This window comes from Onychostruthus taczanowskii, unplaced genomic scaffold (assembly GCF_017590055.1).
Source record: "Onychostruthus taczanowskii isolate IOZ18803 unplaced genomic scaffold, ASM1759005v1 scaffold157, whole genome shotgun sequence".
NCBI classification, from domain to species: Eukaryota; Metazoa; Chordata; class Aves; order Passeriformes; family Passeridae; genus Onychostruthus; species Onychostruthus taczanowskii.
In genome coordinates this window covers 362,977-382,537 of record NW_024498762.1, presented here as the reverse complement: position 1 = coordinate 382,537, position 19,561 = coordinate 362,977, and the positions used below count along the sequence as shown (strand labels likewise).

The 19,561-nt window shown below is 49.1% G+C and overlaps 1 protein-coding gene across 1 annotated transcript in view; it reads right to left on the bottom strand.

Moving 5' to 3' along the window:
* Positions 1-17,586, bottom strand: part of COL20A1 (collagen type XX alpha 1 chain) — a 51,979-nt gene extending 34,393 nt beyond the window's left edge. Inside the window, exons 1-13 of the mRNA XM_041399150.1 lie at positions 17,300-17,586; positions 13,666-13,750; positions 10,813-10,923; positions 9,057-9,200; positions 8,682-8,831; positions 7,577-7,777; positions 6,226-6,381; positions 5,133-5,252; positions 4,802-4,966; positions 3,413-3,577; positions 2,320-2,492; positions 1,512-1,641; positions 902-1,047 (exon numbers count right to left, since the gene is read on the bottom strand). Of these exons, the coding sequence (XP_041255084.1) occupies positions 902-1,047; positions 1,512-1,641; positions 2,320-2,492; positions 3,413-3,577; positions 4,802-4,966; positions 5,133-5,252; positions 6,226-6,381; positions 7,577-7,777; positions 8,682-8,831; positions 9,057-9,200; positions 10,813-10,923; positions 13,666-13,738 (1,734 nt within the window). The 5' untranslated portion in view covers positions 13,739-13,750; positions 17,300-17,586. The remainder of the gene's footprint in view (positions 1-901; positions 1,048-1,511; positions 1,642-2,319; positions 2,493-3,412; positions 3,578-4,801; positions 4,967-5,132; positions 5,253-6,225; positions 6,382-7,576; positions 7,778-8,681; positions 8,832-9,056; positions 9,201-10,812; positions 10,924-13,665; positions 13,751-17,299) is intronic.
* Positions 17,587-19,561: the final 1,975 nt, after the last annotated feature.

Here is a 19,561-nt window from a genome sequence, read left to right as displayed (position 1 = left end):
ACACAGCCGCGGTCCCGCTGCCTGCGAGCCGCAGAAAGCCTCCACGGGGACATCTGGGAGGCTGCACCCATCGGAGCACGGTTTGTGAGAAGGTGGGAACGTTTTAATGCTGGTTTTGCAGACATCTCATAGGTCTGGTGCATTGCACTCTTGCAGGGAGTAGGTCAGGTAACTGTGGAAAAGTTTTAGCATGCTGAAATGAAAATTTGAATGTTGGTGTTGCTTCAAGTGTTCTGAATCCCATGATTATCCCCTGAAAGTAGAATATTAATTGTTCTGGCTTGAAAACCATCCTGCAATTGTCCCTATTGCTGTGCATTCAAACAGGGAATCTTAGTCAAAGAGGCAATAAATGTTCCTCCCCACTCAGTTTGTTTTTTTAAAATTCATATCCTCAGCCTACAGGTGCTCCAGATAAGGCACTAACATGCACAACAAAGGTTCTTAGATGTTTTTAAGGATTTTCCATTCATCAGGCATTTTTTTATTCATCTGCAGTGTTGTAGGTCTGTTTTCAGATGTCAGCAAAATCCGCCCTAACACATTTTCAATTAACATTTAAAGATACACACAGTCAAGATGTTTATGCACAGCCTCAAGGATACAGTGATTACACTTGGGGCTGCAAGGATATGAGTTCAGTGCCTTGGTTTCCAGGGCCCCAGGAGGCAGCCAGACCTCTCTCTTGACTTAATTTCCCACATGATACCCTCACAATTATAAATCGTTTTGAGACAAACCATTAAAAAAAGAATCTTCTATGAAAGCTAATTTTGGAAATAATTATACTTTTTTTTTTTCTTTGACCACACGATACCAATTGCCAAAGCTTAGAGCTAGCACTAAACTCAGCCCAGACAGAGAAAAAAACAATGTTGGTCACTATTGTCACAAACTCTACCTCTGTTGTATAGTCCTCTGCTCCATCAGGGGCTGCAGAGCAGAGCACCAGGTAGTGTGTGGCTCCCTGGGCTGCTTCCCAGCTCAGCCTCAGACTGTTGTGGCTCAGCTCAGAGACACGCAGGGAGCGAGGGGAAGACAAAGGCACTGAGGAGAAAAATAAGGCACAAAGGTACTTTCAGTGTATAGGTCTGAAACAACACAAAACCCAGGGAACACCTGGCTTTACAGCAGCTACTACCAGCTGGTGGGCACTTACCCCATGTCTAACAGAGTCTCTCTGCTACAGAGAGTTTCATTTACTTGGAGACCATGGATTAAAAAGTTTTAAAAAGCAGCAAAGAGTTGCAATATATTTCTAGCAGGGTGTGTTACTACCACATTCTGCTTTGCAGAATGACATAGGTGGAAAGGACCCCCAGAAGTCTCTGGCCCAACCAGCTGCTCAAAGAACAGTCTGCTCAAGGGTCTTGTCTGGTTGAGTTCTGAGCATCTCCAACATAAAGAGAGCTGTAGGCAGGCTGAACTGGAGCTGGGAAATACACAAGGCAGGCTCCAGTCTGAGATGGCCAGACCAGCCATCAGCAGAGTTGTCTCTACTCACGACCTACGTGTGGAGGTGACGCCTCTCAGCGCGTCCCCCACGGCGCTGTCATACACGGGGATCACCGACACCAGGTACTCCGTGTGTGAGGTCAGGTTGGACAGCTGCAGGGAGGACACTGCTCCCTCTAAAACCACCTGCAAGCACAAGGCAGGGCTGTCAGGGCAGGGAGGTGCTGCTGCTCTTCAGCGGTGGAATGGCTGAAGTGGCCATCCCTGGCCATCCCTGGCTCCTCCATGGCAGATCTGTGCCCAAAAACATGAAATCCAGTTGCCCTCAGTGCTTTGTGCTAGCTAAAATCTCTCCGAAACAGAGAGGTGAGAGGCAGAAAGGATTGCTGTCCTCTAAGCCTGGGAAGTCCAGTTGCCCTCAGTGCTTTGTGCTAGCTAAAATCTCTCCAAAACAGAGAGGTGAGGGCAGAGATTGCTGTCCTCTAAGCCTGGAATTTGTGCAAACACTGAGCACAAAACTCTAGTCATGCTCTCAATGAAATCAATGGAAAATCATCCACAACTTGGATTTGCTTTTTTAAATCACATCCATCACAGATGAGTATCCTTGGACAGCTCTCAGTACCCAAGTGTCCTCTGAGTGAAAACACATGGTTTAGGGAGGGGTTAACACTGGCTAAGAGAAAAATCAACCTTGTCACCCTATTACCTCATCACATGTACACTCGTTGTGCATTTAATTTCATCTCTGGCTTAACTGATGTCCCACTCCCACCCTCTTTTTGTCCACCCAAGCCTACTTAAATTCCCAGCCACCATCTGGAAGCTGTGGCAGTCTCAGGTGTCCAGGGAAAGGTCTCTCACCTCTTTGGGGGTCCCACCCTTGGATGGATAATACACAACCCTGTATTTCTTTGGTGGTCTCAGAGGAGGGCTCCAGGCCAAGTGCATGCTCTTGGAGGTCACAGCAGATATTTTCAGGTCAGTTGCGCTGAGCTGGGGACCCGTGTTCACAGGGGTGTCTTTCACAGCGCTGCCTAGGAATTAAAAACAGAGTTATTTTCTTACATTCACACCTCTCATGGCAAACATACTTTCCAGCTCATAAATATGAGTGACATTTTTCAAATCAAGTTGCAGGCTCCTTCCCTATAGAGTAGAGAAACTGTTCCAGACTACTCTGAAATAAATATTTTAAAACTGGGTGTACAGAGAACATAAATACTCCATAAAGAGCAGGCTGTGTATTTTTCTGGGTGATGCAAATAATTCTTCAACACAAGTCTGCATTCCTCAATCATAAAAATTTGCCAAAATTAACAAGCAAAAATTACTTTGGTTTCTTTTTGGAGAAGCTCATTTTTGTTCAGCCTAACCTTCACTTTTGTCAAATGTCTATTTATATCAAATACAAATCAATAAGAATAAATGAATTTATTTACATGAATGTCCAGAGCATTAAAATAAACTTGTGTTTGAAATTTAGATGTTCCCATTCTGCTTAGGTCAATCTTAGAGCAAAAAGAGATAGAAATATGTACACAATATTTCTCCTGAGGATCTAAGCTAACATCTGGAGGGATTCTTCATGCTCTTCATCATGCAAACTGTTCTCCAGCAAAGGAAAGAAATCACTACCTGATTTGAACTTGAAAATGCCTTGGAGATCCAGCATTCAAAGTTTAGAGGAGAAAAAAAAAGCGTATAGGTGTTTTTAACATCTTTTCATCCTACCTCCACATTTACCCCATACTCTTTCCCTAGTATATTTTCATACTAGTTCTTCTGCTTTTTCTACCTCTTTTTGATTGGAAGAAACTCAGAAAAGGAGACGGGTACAACACATTTGTCACACCATATGCTAAAGGAAAAGAGAAGGAATTTCCCTATAATGGTAATTACTGTCATTAGGTGATTTTCTCCTCCAAGAGAGGCAGGAAGGGAGGTCCCACTTCACCTGTGGTTTCCTTGTGGCTCCTCTCCTTGATCCTGGTGCACAGCACCCGTGTGAGTTTGTCCACCAGGGAGCTGAGCAGGGGGAAGTCCAGCACGTTGTAGACGGTGAGCTCCAGCGGCTCCGAGGCCACCTGCCGCAGCTCCGCCTCGTCCGCGTTCTTCACCCCTGCCGCCAGAGAACCAGGCTGAGAAACGCCCCGGACAGGGCTCACCACCACCCTGCTCTCCAAGCACAGCCTCCCAGCCACCCCACTGGCAGGGTGGTGTGTTTTCCTGCAGCATCTTTCCTGCAGCAACCACCTCAGCCCAGCCTGGGAAGAGCATTCTGCTCAGAAGGGTTTTAGTGGCCTGGAGACAGCCTAGTGAATCTTCCTGCTGTTTTCCTGCCTCCTCACCACTTGCAGGCTTGGCTAGCAGAAAGGTAGATGTTTTTCAACCCGAGAGGCAGTTGGCATAAACAGATGAGGGACTGAATGAACAAATAACCATTTTATATTTATGAGGTGCCAGCACTCCCCACAGAGAGCCTGTTGTTCGTCAGAACATCACATTGCATTTCAACAGTCAGGGATGAGCAAAAAGCATCCCTTTTATATAACAGAATTTCTCCATCACACAGCATCCGCATCCTTCAGCTCCCCCTCCTCATTAACTCTCTGCTGACCAAGCTCCACAGTAAAACTCACTTTGCTTCCCAAAGTTTGGTTCAAGGTTCCCCAATACTGTCCTAGGAGGCTCAGCAGATCTCCTCCCTCCACAAATGCCACTTACCTGTACAACCCTATGCAATAAACCCTCACTTGCATGTTCCCAACATAAATTAGTATTTAAACTTTTGGAGATTGTGATTTTAGGGGAGTTTTTATGTAACTTTATTGCTCATGTATCAGTCTCCAGCAGACCTTGTGTGCTCCTCAAGGCCAGAGCTGCTCAAAGCCATTCTGTGTCCCGGTGTTGCTGGCAGACAGTGAAAAGCAGATAATGTTGTTATTCAGAAAAATGGGAAGTTCTGAGAGGCAGTGATTATACAGGAGGTCTCCTGCCATCCCCAATACAACATTCTCTTGCCCAATTCCACAGCTGAGAATATTGTTTTCATGGCACTGGTCCCTGAGGCTCCCAGTGGTCTTTAGATGGGAGGTGTGAAATCTCTCATGTGAATACTTTCTCAAAAAAAAAAAAAAAAAAAAAATCCTTTGAAGATACTTCCTGGGCTGAATAAATGAGTTAATTTTCATCTGAGCCACAGTGTAATGAAGTCTCACCCACTACCTCAGTTCTATAGCCTCAGGATGCTTCTGTCAAAGTTGAGGGAACACAACCTTCAATTTGAAGATGACCAAAAACAGGTTGGCTTTTTCCTACAGCTTATCAATGGCTGTGATCTTACCAATGGCAAATATCCCTATGCCCAGGTTTTTCAAGGTCTGAGCAGCCAGGTTGGCATCATCCTGGGATTTCCCATCAGTCAGGAGGATTACCAACTTCTCAGCCTCCAGCCGGGCACCAGCATCTGGTTTCAGATTCTGCTCCAGGACGTGGGTCAGTGCCAGACCTGGGGAGGGGCAGAGATGGAGGTTGTGCTACAGGCTACAGCCTTCCAAAAAAACCCCCATGCCATTACTGTTTTCTCTGCTCCCCAGTGGCCACAGTCCCCACAGAGCTCATTAGCCATGGGAAGAGCTTCTCCCGCTGTTTAGAGCCCTGCCAGGTGGAGTTACCTGTAAAGGTGTTGCCGCCCTTGTACCGCAGGTTCCTCACGGCCTCCAGCAGCTGTTCCCTCGTGGAGTAAGCACTCAGATCCCACTCTGTGCGGGGGTCACTGCTGTACTGGGACAGCCCTGGGGAAGACAGGAGCCATGGGCTTTGAGCCAGCCCAGGTGAGCTGCAGGAGGCCCACTCTGGGAACCGGTGTCAGGAGTGGGAGGGAAGATGACACCAAATAATGACAGGGACTGGGGGTGAGCAGATGGGGCTTCTAACTCCACTTTCTGCATGGTTCTGAGAAAATAGCATGAGTCAGGGGAGGTTTAGGCTGGATATTGGGAAAAGGTTCTTCCCCCAGAAGGTGGTGAGGCACTGAACAGGTTCCCAGGGCAGTGGTCACAGTCCCAGGCCTCACAGAGATCAAGGAATGTTTGGATAATGCTCTCAGGTACAGGGTGGAATCTTTGGGGTGTTCTGTGCAGGGCCAGGACTTGGACTCTATGATCCTTGTGGGTCTTTCCCAAATCAGAATATTGCACAATTTTGTGATTCTCTGGTCCTGCCATGGCAGCAAAGCGATGCCTCAGACCCCACGTGGTACAGGGGTACACACCCCTGTCGTGATGATCACAGGTATTTGATAAGGTGTCAAGGTGAATCCAGGTCAAACAATCAGCTGCAAGGGCTGAGAAGGATTTATACCATCCTATTTCATGTACAGCCTGGCTGTCAGCATCACTCAGAGCTGGGAGCAGCCCCATTCCCTGCTGAACTCACAGCAGCCCCAGTGGGGCATTGCCACTGCACCCAGTGCATTGGCAGCTCAGAACCTCATCAGAGATGGCAGCAAATCCCAAAAGTATCTCAGCATCACCACCCGACCTAGGGCTGCCCAAAGACACCATTGCTGTTCATTCTGCAGATATTTTTCACAGCCACTAGAGGCCAGAGCTTGCTGCCAGATGGGAAAAGCTTCCAAGAGCAGCTCAAGGACCCCATCCTAAAGAAATAACAGCTCCCAAGAGGAGCACATAAGCACGGGGACAAGAGACCAAGGCCCCTTCAAACATCAACATCCCAAGGTCAGGAAACAGGAGCATGTCTTACCTACTCTGATCTTGTCTTCTGCAATACTGAATGGGGAAATCAGGTTGCTCAGGAACTCCTTAATAAGCTTGAAATTGTTGCGCCCAATGCTCCAGGAGCCATCCACAAGCAGGACAATGTCAGTCATGGCAGGTGTGTCACACTGAAACTGGGAGCCTGCAGGGAAAAGGTTTGGTACTGAGAGAAGCAATTGTAAGGAGGAAAACCTGCTTCATCTTTAAGATAAAAATCAAATCTGCTGTGCAAGGCCTTGTCTGGATGGTGGAATGGACCATCTGCCAGTCTGGCACATGTCAGCTTCCTGTGAAATCCATGGAGCCAAGGATAACCCATCTCAGCACCTTGAAATGGAGTGGTGTGCAGCTGCACCTCTGCAAAGAAGGGGTTAAAGCTGTCAGGAAGCATGTGCTAACCCAAGCACTGCTCTCTGCAAGCTGTCAGCTCCATTCCGTCTCTGCCCCAGCCCAGTGCTTCCTTTTATCTAGCTTAAGTCTCCAAGAATTGCAGGTGATTGCTTAATTCCATTCCATCACGAGATCCCCTGTGGGCTACAATTATTTCATGGCTTTATATTAAATCCAATCTCTCAGTAAAAACCTGCTGGCACCATGGATACTCCAGCTCAGCCTTCCTCCCCACCCCAGCCTTCAGCTCAGCAGAGGATAAGATAAGGCATTTTGCTAATTGGATGCATCTTCCTTGAGTATTTCTCAGATGGGGAATTTTCCACATTTGGTGGAGGGGAAATGGATGATGCTACTAAGATTTATCAGGCTCCAAGGAGGTGTGTCTCTTCTCACAGACATTAATTTCTACTATATCCCATTCCCACCATTTCAGCAGGGCTGGGAGCCATCACAATCTCAACTGAATCTGAAGGATCCTCGTGGATCAGTTAGTTATCTGTGAAACACGAAGAACAGGCCCAGAAGGAGGAGCAGGCAGGGTAACAAACACCCCTGGTGCTTGGAAAGGAAACACCTTGGAAAGGTCCATGGCTAGGGGTGCTCTGCTGAAGAGCACAAATGCTTACATGAACGTGCCAAAAGCAGGGGGAGATGACAACGTGAAGAGAGAATAGTGCCAAATCAATTAAAATCAATAAATTAAATCATCTGGAAGGAATTTTTGGCCTAACTTCAGCTTTCCTGAGAATTCATGTTGTTCTACAGGACTCCAAATTTCTCCACTGAGCTCTGACAGCTCCCAAAGCATGAGCTAGGGATTGGAAGCACAATCAGCAGCACTGTACTCTGGGGGGGAAGAGGGTGGGCTGGAAAGCTTGAATTCAATGGGTGTTAGGGAAAACAGCAGAGGAGAAGGAACAAGACATGTCTGAGCCCCCTCTCACCTCGTCTCAGTGAATCCTTTGGGGGTTTTTCTTTTCCTGGAGACTCTTGCTCCGCGTTTGCAGGAGTGTGCTGGGATGATTTTGGGGTTGTTGATGCTGTTTCTGGCATGCTGGCCTCCACACTGGGCTGGTTCCTTGTCGTTTCTCCTGAGCTCTTTGGCTGAATCCCCTTCTGCCTTTTCTTTTCAGCTCTGTCCTTTGCTGTGCTCCAAAGAGAAAAATCCCCTTGTCTCTAACTGTGTCTCATCCAGCCCCACTCCTTGGCTGATCTAAGCCGCATTTATCACAGGTGTAGGGGGCTCAGAAAGGGTAAAATTCCTACAATTTTATGGAAATAGGTGGATAGACTGTCACCACCTTCATTCACACCTGTGTGAGAGGGCTGCATGTGTGCTCAGGAGCTAATGTTAAAAATGGGTCACATCAACAAGTGTGTCCTTCCCATTATCTTCAATGATGAAAAACAATGAATGTTTATAAATATAAATCAGGGAAAACATCCCATGGAACCTCATACCAGTTGCTCTCCAGAGCTCAGCAATCTGTGACTTGCAAACATGCTGAGCTACTGCAAGACTTTTTGGATAACGGCCCTGATGGATCTTTCTTCCATCAACAGGTGGAATTCCCTTTTGAGCCCATGGAAACATGAGACTCTGTAGTTACATACAGTCCTCAGCCAGGGAAGTTGAGGAAATCCTTCTTGTAGAGCCCCTGCAGCCAGCCCTGGGACACAGAGCTTAGGGGGAAAAGCACCATCAGCCCTAGTGCTCAGGGAGCAGCTTGTTCTCAAAGGATCCACATTCAGTTAAAGGATGAGTTTGCATCTGCTGAATTTGGGTACCTGGATGTGCATTTTTAACTTGGCTGGAATGAGGAGCAAATATTTTTATGTGGTTTACTGTGTTTCTGTAGCTAAGAATTGTATGCAAAGGATGAGACCAGGCTAGCAAGGCTCACTGTAAGAATATCTCTGATGAGGGGAGGTTGTGGTGAGGAAATGGGAATGGTTTTAGGGACAGCTGAATGCTCCAGCTGTGCTAGCGTGGCACAGGCCAGGGCACAAAATCAACCCCTGTGACTCCAGGATGGTGAGAGCACCCACCTGGGTGTGACAGGGCAGTGTTCAGGGGTGGTGGGGTGGCCTCAGCCACCCCACTGTGCTCAGCTGCCGAGGAGGTGAGGTTCTTTCCTGACACAGCTCCTGCGTTCCTTCGGTTGTTTCTAGTCTGGGATGCATTTCTGAGCTCCTCTACTGTAGGAAGACCAAAAATAGAGAAATTGCCCATCTAGAGAGGCCTGTGAGCCACAGTTCCCTCCCTCATCCCCTGGGTTTTCCCCATCTCCCTTTCTAACCTTCCAACCAAAATAGTACCAGGCTCTGGGATTGCCAGACAGTCTGCAGGGGATGTGCCAAAGCAGCCATAACCCCAAGAGCCTCAGGAGCTCTGAGTGGTAAAATTTAGCCCTCTCCACTTACTCACAAATTTCCTCTTGGCAAATAGGGCTTCCTGGGAGCCATTGAGCACGTAGACCTGCAGGGTGTATTCCTTGGTGGGGCTCAGCCCTCCCACTGTGGCTTTGGGAGTCTTGGTTTTCAGCATGACTTCTTGCTCCGAGTCCCCTGAGGTGGGATGAAGCCACAGTTCAGAGCCTGTCAGAGCTTAAATTTAAGCTGACAGTAGCAAAAGCAGCACTGAAATGCAGGGAATGTCTGCCTAGGGACTGCAGTCAGCTCCTATTCATGCTTTAAATTTTGAGGAGCTCTAATTTCTACTTTTTTTCTTCAATGTAGAGTTGGAAAGATTGAGGTGGGATTTTTAAATCCCTGGTACGTGCCCAAATTAGAGAATTACTTCCCACCCATGATTAGTGCAACACTCACCAGCTTCCCAAGGAGCTGTTCAGTGAAAAGCTGGTGTTCAGAGTGTAAAGACTGGCAACTGCTAATGAAAACACCCAGCTGATTGAGGTCATGTGTGACAAAATGAGGAAGTGACTCGGAGTCTCTGGAGGTCACCACTGGCACTTGGACTCATCTTACCCCAGCTGTGCTGCCTCTGCCCCATCTGTCTGCAAGGGCAGCTGCTGCCTGCAGGGCACAGCTCATTGCTGGGGCTGGCACTGCCTCCAGAGCCCTCCACAGCCATGTCCCAAGCTGCTGGACCCTGTCCTGGTGCTGGGATGCCTTGAGCAGCCAGGAGCTGGGGCGTTTCTGTGCTGGCAGGGCAGTGAGCAGAGGGTGCAAGGCAGTGATGCTGCCCAGAACGAGAGGCACAGCAGCTCCCTAACCCCCCTGACAGGAAAGGTCTGCAAGCTTTAAATGACGGAGATGGATGTGTTTCTGACCCAGCCATCCCTGTGCTCCTGCCTGGGGCTGGAAACTCCCCAGCCTGAGAGGGAAAGCCTCAGGCATGTGCTGGGAGCGCCGGTGGGGATTCCCTGCATTCCCGGGATGCTCATCAATCTCTGCTGAGCTGAGGCTCTGGGGAGGAGCAGGGCAGGCAAGGAATGAGAAACCTGCTGCTCCAGGCTGGGAAACAGGTGGGGGCTGAGCTAAAAACGGGTGGATGATCACAGGAGCTGCCGCCCGCTCCGCAGCTCCCTTTTCCGGCTCACTGGGAAAGCGACGGGGAATCAAATGCCAGCCACCACTGAGGATGGCTCAGCTCCTCCTCCCCGCTGAGGGACATCGTGTCCTTCCAACACCGCCAGGTTCAACATCTGAAATCAGGGAGTAGGGGTAGGGAGCTAGAGGGATGAGCCTACCCACACAAATAGGGTCAAAGACTTGCCATTCCTTGTCCCTGCAGTGCTGGGAGAGCTGGGAGCTCCACAGAAGAGCCGGGCAAGGAACCTGTTTTATTTTTGTCTCACAGCGTCCCACAGAACAGCGTTTCTGGCTAAACCTTTCCCCCAGGATGAAGAGGGCTGAATTTCCTCTCTTTCCTGTGAAGGAGTGAAAAAGGGACTGTGCCTGCCTTGGGTGGCACTACAGACTGCTCCCACGGTGGCCAGAGAGGCTCCTTGTCACTGCTGCACCTACAGCCCAGTGAAACCAACCCCTGGAACCAGAGCAGGCTGTGGGTGACTCCCTCTGCCTCATCTCTATTCCCTTCAGGTCTCAATAATGCTCATTTTTAGGTCCTGCTGTGCTCCAGACAAAAGGTGGAGCTCAGTCCCCCTCTCACACAGGGATCTCTGCTGGGACTCGTGCCCAGGGTGTCAGCACGCACCTGCCATGGGCTTTACCCGAACTTTGTAGCCACTGATGTTGCCCTCAGTCTCTTTCCACTTCATCTGGAGCCGGTCTTCTGAAAGGACAGTGAGTTTCAGCCGGCCCGACCCTGGTGGGGAGGAGATGTATCTGTGCTGTTATGGGTGCAATTCACAGAATCACAGAATTCACAGAATCCCTGGGTTGGAAGTGACCTTCAGGATCATCGAGTCCAGCCCAGCCCCAACACCTCAACTCAACCCTGGCACCCAGTGCCACATCCAGCCTTTGTTAAACACACCCAGGGATGGTGACTCCACCACCTCCCCAGGCAGCCATTCCAGAGCTTTATCACCCTTTCTGAAAAAAACTTTTCCCTCATATCCAACCTATATTTCCCTTGATGCAGCTTGAGACTGTGTCCTCTGGTTCTGTCAGTGCTGCCTGAAGAAAAAGACCGACCCCACCTGACTACAACTACCCTTCAGGCAATTGTAGAGAGTGATAAAGTCACCTCTGAGTCTCCTTTTCTCCAGGCTAAACACCCCCAGCTCCCTTGGTTGTTCCTCACAGGGTTTGTGTTCCAAGCCCCTTGGAATTCCTGCCACAAAACCCACGTGTGCTCTCTCCCCTGAGCATATGGCATAGTTCTAGTACAAAGGGAACCTTCCCCACCCCAGGCAAGTCCTCAGCATCCCCTGGGGCTGCGTGGCAGCTCCTGCAGTCCCCTTGCACCTCTGCAGGGCTGGAGCCTCCGTGCAAGGAGGAGTCTCTCAGGTGCTCATTTATACCCCTGCAGAAAGGTAAAGCAGCCTCCCCACAGGTGGGGGCTTTCTCTGAACCCTTCCTGTCTTGAAGGGCTCTCCCAGGAGCTTTCAGGCTTAATGGTTTTTTACAGCAAGTGTGTTCAGTGCAAACATGTGAAATGGGAGGGCAGCAAACAGATAAGTGGGCTCAAGCAAGGCTCTTCAATAGGCTTGGGCTGCTGAGAAATACAGAAATTCCCCAGGTGATGGATGCCACACTTCTGCAGAATGATCATTTCAGAGACAGCTCCAAGGACCAGCTGGGTTTAGAAAGAAGGAAAGAAAAAAAAGAAAGAAAACCTGATAAAGTGTAAATAACAGCTCCTGGCAGGACCATAACTCATGGGCACCAGCTTGTATCAGTTTGCTGCAGGGAGCTGCAAACTAAATGACAAATCCTGAGGGAAAAAATAGTATCAGACAAGGAGGTAAAGAGAAGAAAGAGCACATTCCTTTATCATCTCCAGGTTTCAAAGCTATCTGTTAACCCCAGCTAGATGTCTGAGCCCATGTCACTCCTTGAATCCATGATTCCTGTCACACAAATGTCACCATATGAAACGTTTTCACTCGGCTGGATGCAGGATGGCAACTCAGCAGATTTCTCTCCCCTCCTTCTGACACTGTGCCCAGAGCTGCCTTTCCAGCAGGATGCCCTAATTTGAGTGAGCACACCATAAACATCTGCACCCAAGTGCTCCCCCTCATTTGCAGCTGTTACCAATCTTTTTCCCTTTACAATTACTCACAAAAAATAAATCTTAGAGTGACCTGGAGTTTCTGCTCAGGGCTGCCACACTGTCACCCAGGGCTCTTCAGCTCCCTAATCTGGTCTTGCACGATGCCCTGACACCTCCTGACATCCCTGCCATGATGTCACCACCCAGGAAAGCAGTGAGAGCTGGCAGCAAGGTTCCTGCTTGTCTCAGCCCAACATCTGTGCCTTAACCTTTCCTTGCAGAGACTTCCTGCAGGCTGCCCAACAAGCAGATAACTATTTTGGGGAAACAAAGCTCAGATTCACATCTCACCCCAGGCAAAACTGAAGATGAAGAAAGAAAACAGGGGAAAGAGGGGTGAAGGGCAAAAAGCAAATACTAAAATCATGCCTAAGAGAAATGGTAAAAGATCATGGAACAATGAGGGGAATTCATAGTTAGATTAAACATGGAGCTGTCTTCTTTTGGCCAAGTGTGGTCCAGCTCCTTGAGCATCACTCTAGGAGCCCAGAAGCTAAAAAGACAAGAATGTCCCCAGACAGACCAGAAAGGACATCATCCTCTAAAGCACCATTATGTGCTGGATGCAAATGATCTCAGTGCCATGAAAGCTCCACTGTTTCCTTGCCCTGTGTTAGATGTGCCCTGTTTGATGCTGTAACCCTGCTCTCCAGCTCATAGGGAGTTAAGCCCAGGCTTAACTGCAGAAGTCTGGAAGATACCCAGCAGGGAGACACATCTGTCCCAGCCCTGCAGTGCCACCACCTCTCTAGAAACCTCTGTGCTCTTCAGACATAACCTAGAGGTGGCTCTTCCACATCAGAAAGGCTGTGCTGAGGTGCTGTAGGCATTTCCTGGTCACTCTGGGGAGCAGGATGATACAGGAGCAATCACCTCGTGCTTTCTCACCCAGATGTTGCACCACATCTCACCACAAACACCCAAAGCAGGAAGGTGCAGTGCCTAAAGAAGCAACAGCCTTTTTCTTCCTATTTCTCAGGCTCCCACAGATCACACAAGCCCCTGGTTGCTTGCACAGGCTGAAATGCATCCCTGGTGCAAGGGAGTGGCTGAACTGCTGCCAGGGATGAGGACAGGCCAGGCAGGGTGGGGAGGGATGCAGGGGCTCTCCCCAGATGGGCCCCCTGACCCTTCATTGCTCTTCATGCTTGGAAAGGCTGTTTGGAGCTTCACCAGCAGCCACCAGAGCACAGCAGCCCCCTGGAATGCTGCCTGGCTTTGGGAATGCCCCTGGCAGTGGTGTCACTGCCAGCAGGAAGGGCTGGGCTATCCCAGGGGCAGACAAACCTTCGGGAACAGCCCCACAAGGGCAGGCAGGCTCCTTACCTTGGCCCACTCGTCCCCAGACATGGCTCACCACGGGCAGGCAGGCAAGAAAGAACCAAGTGTGAATCAGCATTGTGAGCAGGACCTGCAAAAGGGCAAATGTCAGGAAGGAGAAGTAAAAGTTGTATTTCACCACATCAAAATCCAGGTTTTGTCCATCCTCTTTTAAGGCACCACACGCCATGGGCATCACTAATGGCACTGAAAGGGTGGGTGGAGAACACACAGATTTTCCTGCAATCCCTACACATTATTTTATCTTTTTGGTCCCTCCAATATAGCTGTTCAGTGCCTTGGACTAAACTGAGTTTATAAACCTGGTGGGGACCACTCCTCTCCTCCTGCTTGTGCCTGGGGCTGGGCACTGCTCTCTGGGCAGGACAATCTCAGCAGTGGAGCTCCCACTGATGGGCTCTGCTCTGATCAGGGAAATCAACACTGGCACATGACTGGACAGACAGATTCCAGAATAACTTCTGGTTTAAACTGTACAGAAGTAATTAATTCTGGTTATCATGACCACGATCATTCCAGGTATACAGACAGCATGTTTCTCATGTCCCTGGGATGCACACACCAATCACAAAGGGAGAAGCACAGAGAGGAACACTCTGTAGCAGCCAGGTTCCTCAAACCACAGATTTAATGACATCAGTTGCTGTGATAAATTTTGCAGCAGGAGGGATCCACAGACCCAGTGGAGTTTGTATGTGAACAGCTTACAAAGAAGGGGTTTATTTCTTATTTCATTCCCGAGAAGTTATATCCAGGACTTGTTAGGATAGTTTTGCTCTAATTTGTTCACCTGAACAGACTGAAAGCAGACAGGACAGACATACCCATGGCTGAGGATCAGTTTGATTCAGAAATAACCTCAGCAGCATGGCCAAAGCTGACTGCCAGCCACTGCCCATGGACCTTGAGCTCCCACAGCTGGCTTTGCCAGCCTGGATTTCAGTGCTGTTCAGTTTGGGTTGGGAATTTTGGGTCAGCAGAAAACCACCCTGATGGAAGCAGTGCCACCTCTCATCTGGCTCTCAGCAAACCAGGCTTTAAGCACAGGTTGTTGGCCTTTTGTCATCTCTGTGCTCCACATTTCAACCTCACTGCTTCTGGCAGAACCAGCCCTGCACTCGCTCCTGCAGGGACATTTCACTTCTCTTCACCCTGATGGACAGGTATGCAGAGGCTCCTGGCAAATGCCTGATTCCCGTCAAACACAGCAGCTTTGTAGCAATTTCAAGGAAAAATAAAAATATGCACTTGAGTGAGTGAGTGACCCAGGCATGATCTGTTTAAATCAGATCTAAATTGCTGGAAGAATGGATGGAAAAATGTGCAAGTTGTAACAGGGAGTTGTTAACCACCCTTCTCTGTCTGTGATTTTTTTTTTTTCATTGAAGATGAATGGAACAACTGCAGTGTAACCGAAGCCTTTAGCCATGGGAAACACTTGCTTTATTTTTCCAGCTCATAAAATGAGGTCATTGTTTATAAAAAAACATTTGATAGGTGGGTTTCAGGACCCTGACTGTCGCCTCCAGGAAAGCAGAGCCTGCCCTGGCTGTAGAGGTGTATGTGCCAAACAGCAGCAAAAAGTCAGCATTTTTCAAATTCCTTGAACTAAAATTTCATTCTTGCCATTTTGCAATGCCACCAAATTGCTCTTGATTTCCTCGAAACTTCTGTGCAACTGCTGACAAACAGGATGCCAAACTCTGGCAAAAGCACTGGATTGTGTGGGATCTTTTCACGTTAACCAGGGTGATATGGGATCCAAAGTCCTGAAAAATAAACTCCTCCAGCCTGCACTGATCCAGCTTACTGCAGGCTCTGATTCAGGCAGGAGCTTCCATCCTGTTGTGTCAGTAAGGATGAGTTCAATATTATCAAAGAATCACAGACTGGTTTGGGCTGGAAGGGACCTTAAAGTTCATCTCATTCCACCCCTGCCATGGCAGGGACACCTTGGGCACCTTCCACTATCCCAGGCTGCTCCAAGCCCTGTCCAACCTGGCCTTGGACACTTCCAGGGATCCAGGGGCAGCCACAGCTTCTCTGGGCAGCCTGTGCCAGGGCCTGCCCACCCTCACAGTAATCCTGGTTTTAACCCAGACTGGGCACAGTTAGACACCAGGGTGCGGATCTTTCCTGTGGCTAAAGCAAGAAACAGGGACTTCACCTCTTCTGTCACCTCAGAGGCAAACCCATCACCATTCTGCCTCCTCTCCAACATTCATTTTCCTACCTGTAAATCAGGAATAAGAAATGCACCTGTCTGAAGTGGTGGAAGTCACACGTCTGGAGGAGTTCCCTCTCCTCAGCTCACCTGCCACATCCCAAGCCCCAGCTCCAGGACTCCGTGGTCCCTCCCCATCCATTTCTGCCATCAGTGGTGCCACCAGCCAGCCAGGCTGAGTGTGGACCCTGGGGCTGAGGGGAGCACAGTGACAGCAGCCTGCTGGCAGGCAGGGAGCACACAGCACGCTGGTGCCTCTCTCCTGTTACTCACCCCCAGGGAAGGAATGTGGAGACAGCAGCACATGGAGCAAGTGGTGAGTATTTCCAGAGCCTGGAAAACAGGGGTGTGTGGGGGACACACCACTTTCCACTTGCTCCAGTTGTGTGCTCAGAGCAGATTTGGAGGTTAAGGCAGTCAGAGAAGCCTTTTTCTGTACAGGAAACTTTAGAAGTAGATGCTTTAGTCAAAGAAAAAAATGCCAGCCACATATTTAAATCAGCAGGACTAAAGGTGAGGATTTGCAGGCACTGTGAATTATTTCCATCCTCCACAGTCACAGTTTGGGGACATTTCCTCATGTCAGAGGTCATCACCGTCTCTGCACAGAAGTGCTGGCAGAAGCAATGTCACCTCGTGTCCCACTCACTGCTGGACACACGAGCAGTGCCAGGGACAGCCCTGCAGAAGAGTCAGGGACTGCCCCAGGCAGAAAACTGCAGGGAATAAATCTGTCCCACATTCTCCGAGTGCTTTGCTGGTTAAAGGACTTAAACAGACTAAAAAACATCTGAATTCATCAACCCCCTTCTACTTTCTCTTGGAAAGTTTCTCTATTTCAGTTCCACTATTGAACAAAAGTGGAAGCAGCACCAGACTAAAAAAAAAGTCAGGAAAAAGTTTCACTTCTAGGCTGAGCATTTGCAGCTCCCCCAGCCCATCAGGCTGAACCCACCCACGCCTCCAGGTGGGAAAAACCCACACAGGTGACAAATCCTTACAAGAACTCTCTGGCAGCAATATCCTGCAGTTTGGTACTATCAACCACAAAAGAAGGGAAAGAAAAAAAAAATAACAAAATAGGGCCAAAAAAAAGAAGAAAAAAAAAATCAAACCAACAAACAAAGTACATTTCTCACAGCCAGAATTCTGAAGAGTTACCGAGTCCTGGCAGTGTTTAGGCTGATGTCAGGGACTGTGCCTTGAAGTCACGTCACCCTAAAGGATGGGACCTGTCCCCCCTGCCCGACCCCAAGCACTGCACCAGCTCCAAGCCTCCCAGAGAGCAAAACCCTGCAGAAATCCCCTCTTTGGCATACCCACACATCCCCAAAGGAGCAAAGCCCCGCTCGGCATCCCTGCAAAGGCAGCCCCGAGGGGGAAGGAGGCACAGACCTCTCGGAGGCGGCGGCGGCTCCGGCTACATCCCGGGCTGGGGGCAGAAGCTGCCCTGGCGCCTCATCCGCTCCTCGGCGTGATCAAAGATTGCAATTCCCAGCCGCCAGGAGGGATAAGGAAGGGGAGGGAGAACAGAGGGATGGGATGGGATGGGGTTCCCCCACCTCCCTGTCCGCATGCACGGCTTGGCCGCCAAATAAAGCGTGGAAAGCAGGAGGCTGCTTCTAAGGGCAGGAGCGCTCGGCTTTTAGGGGCTTTGCTAATGAAATCAAATGAAATCTCAGTCCGGGAGGTTGCAGGCTGGTTTCCTAGAAGGCAGCAACAAGTGCTGGCTCCCGCCCACCCCGAGAGCGGCCGGGATGCAGCCAGCCCAGCCCAGCCCCGCTCATTCCCATCCGCAGCGCCGGAGCGGGCGTGCTCCCTCTGCTCTGGGAAACTGAGCACATCTGTAACCTCTGCAGGGCTGAATCGTGAGCTGGAGCTCCTCAGCTGTGAGATCCAGCCCTGAGAGAGGGATCCTCAGCACCAGGAGCTCCTGGGGGAGACCCCCAGCTCCCTGCCAAAACTTCTTCTGGACAGATTTTCTCCTCGTTGCCAGGAGGGAATGTCTGACAGTGACAATTCTTGTTACAGAGGCCAGATTTTCATCTGCAGGGACTGTCAGCATCAGTCTCCCATCACAACTGAGGTTTAAGACACTTGCATTGCCATTCAGCAGGAAACACAGATACCTTTGGAAGTGTCAAGTTAAATGGGGAAAAAATCAAAGATTTCAAAATATTTTGCTCATTAAACAAACCTTTGTTAGCTCTTTGCAGCTTTGTTTTATAATCTTGTAAGTACTTAAAGCATCATAATGTACAGACCAAAGGATAACACCAAAAGGAAGCACTTAAATAATAGAATTACAGAAGGATTTGGGTTGAAGGGGACATAACAGGGCATGTTACTCCAACCCCTGCATGGACAGGAGTTCCTTCCACTATCCCAGGTTGCCCCATCTAACCCAGCCTTGAACGCTTCCAGGGATGGGGCAGGCACAGCTTCCATGGGCAAAGAGTGGGCAACAAATCTTCATAAAACAAAGCAGAGAGGGTTGTCACTGTCCTTTGTGTAAATACCACAAATTACCTCTTCTGTAATTCCTGCTGGCTTTCTGATGTTGCTCAGAGCTGCTACAATTTTCTTTAAAAGTAGGAGAATGATATCAGCACTTATCTCCTGTGCTTTCAAGGAATTCAGATCCAGAATTAAAAATTCCTGCTTTGACACAGGAAAATCTGGAGCTGTTTTCAGTGCTTGTGCTCAGGGTGTTGTTTCCTGACCTGCCTTTCCCAAGGTACTCACACCATGCCTAAACCTTCTGGATTTGACCTTAGTGCAAGCCAGGCACCCTGGGATACACCTTTGGGACATCACAGATGTCCAAACTCTCCCTAAAGAGAATTTAAAAAGCAAAAAGGCAGATGGAGGTTGCTGAACTCATGCACTGAATGCTACAAATAACAGCTGTGAGTTTGTTGAGGAGATGGTCTGGTTCCACTTAGGGGCTGGAAGGACCCCAGTTATCAATGCAAACATCTTGCCTGGACCCTGTTCCAGGAATTCTGTGCTCCAAGTTGTCCCATTACCTCAGCACCAGCACTGGGGGAGCAGAGACCCCTTCATACCAAGGGAAGAAAAGGCAGCCAGCAGTAGGGCAACACCTGATGCACAGCTGACACCAGATTCCCCAAGAAAGTCAACCCCATTTTAACACAAATCAAAATTACTATCTCTGGCCTTTATGGGGCGTTTTTAAGGCTTGGTTTGTGGCCAAAGGAGCTGCACTGAGGACCCTGCCCTAACCAGCAGTGCTGGCAATCATCCAGCTATGCACAGCACAGCAGGCTAATCACAAACAGGATGCTCCATGAACTGGAAAGAAGGAAACCTCCCTAATTTCTTGTTATTACCTGTTTTTCTATATTTAGTTCACTTTCAGGATAGTTTGCAACGAATATTTTGCACTGGCTGCAAAGACAGACATCCTGCAAGCAGCAGGGGAGAGGGGGCTGGATTTTGGTGGCTTTTACTCATTTTTGTTCCTTCCCAGAGCCAGATTCAGACCAGGACACATTTCCTTTTGGGCACTCTCTGGTTTTGGTCCCACCTTTACCCACTGTTCCCCACTAGGTTGGTATCAGCCTGTGATGTTGGGGATCTCTGCCTGCCTCCTTGCTGAGGTGAAGCTGATTAATGAAATTAAGCATTATTAAG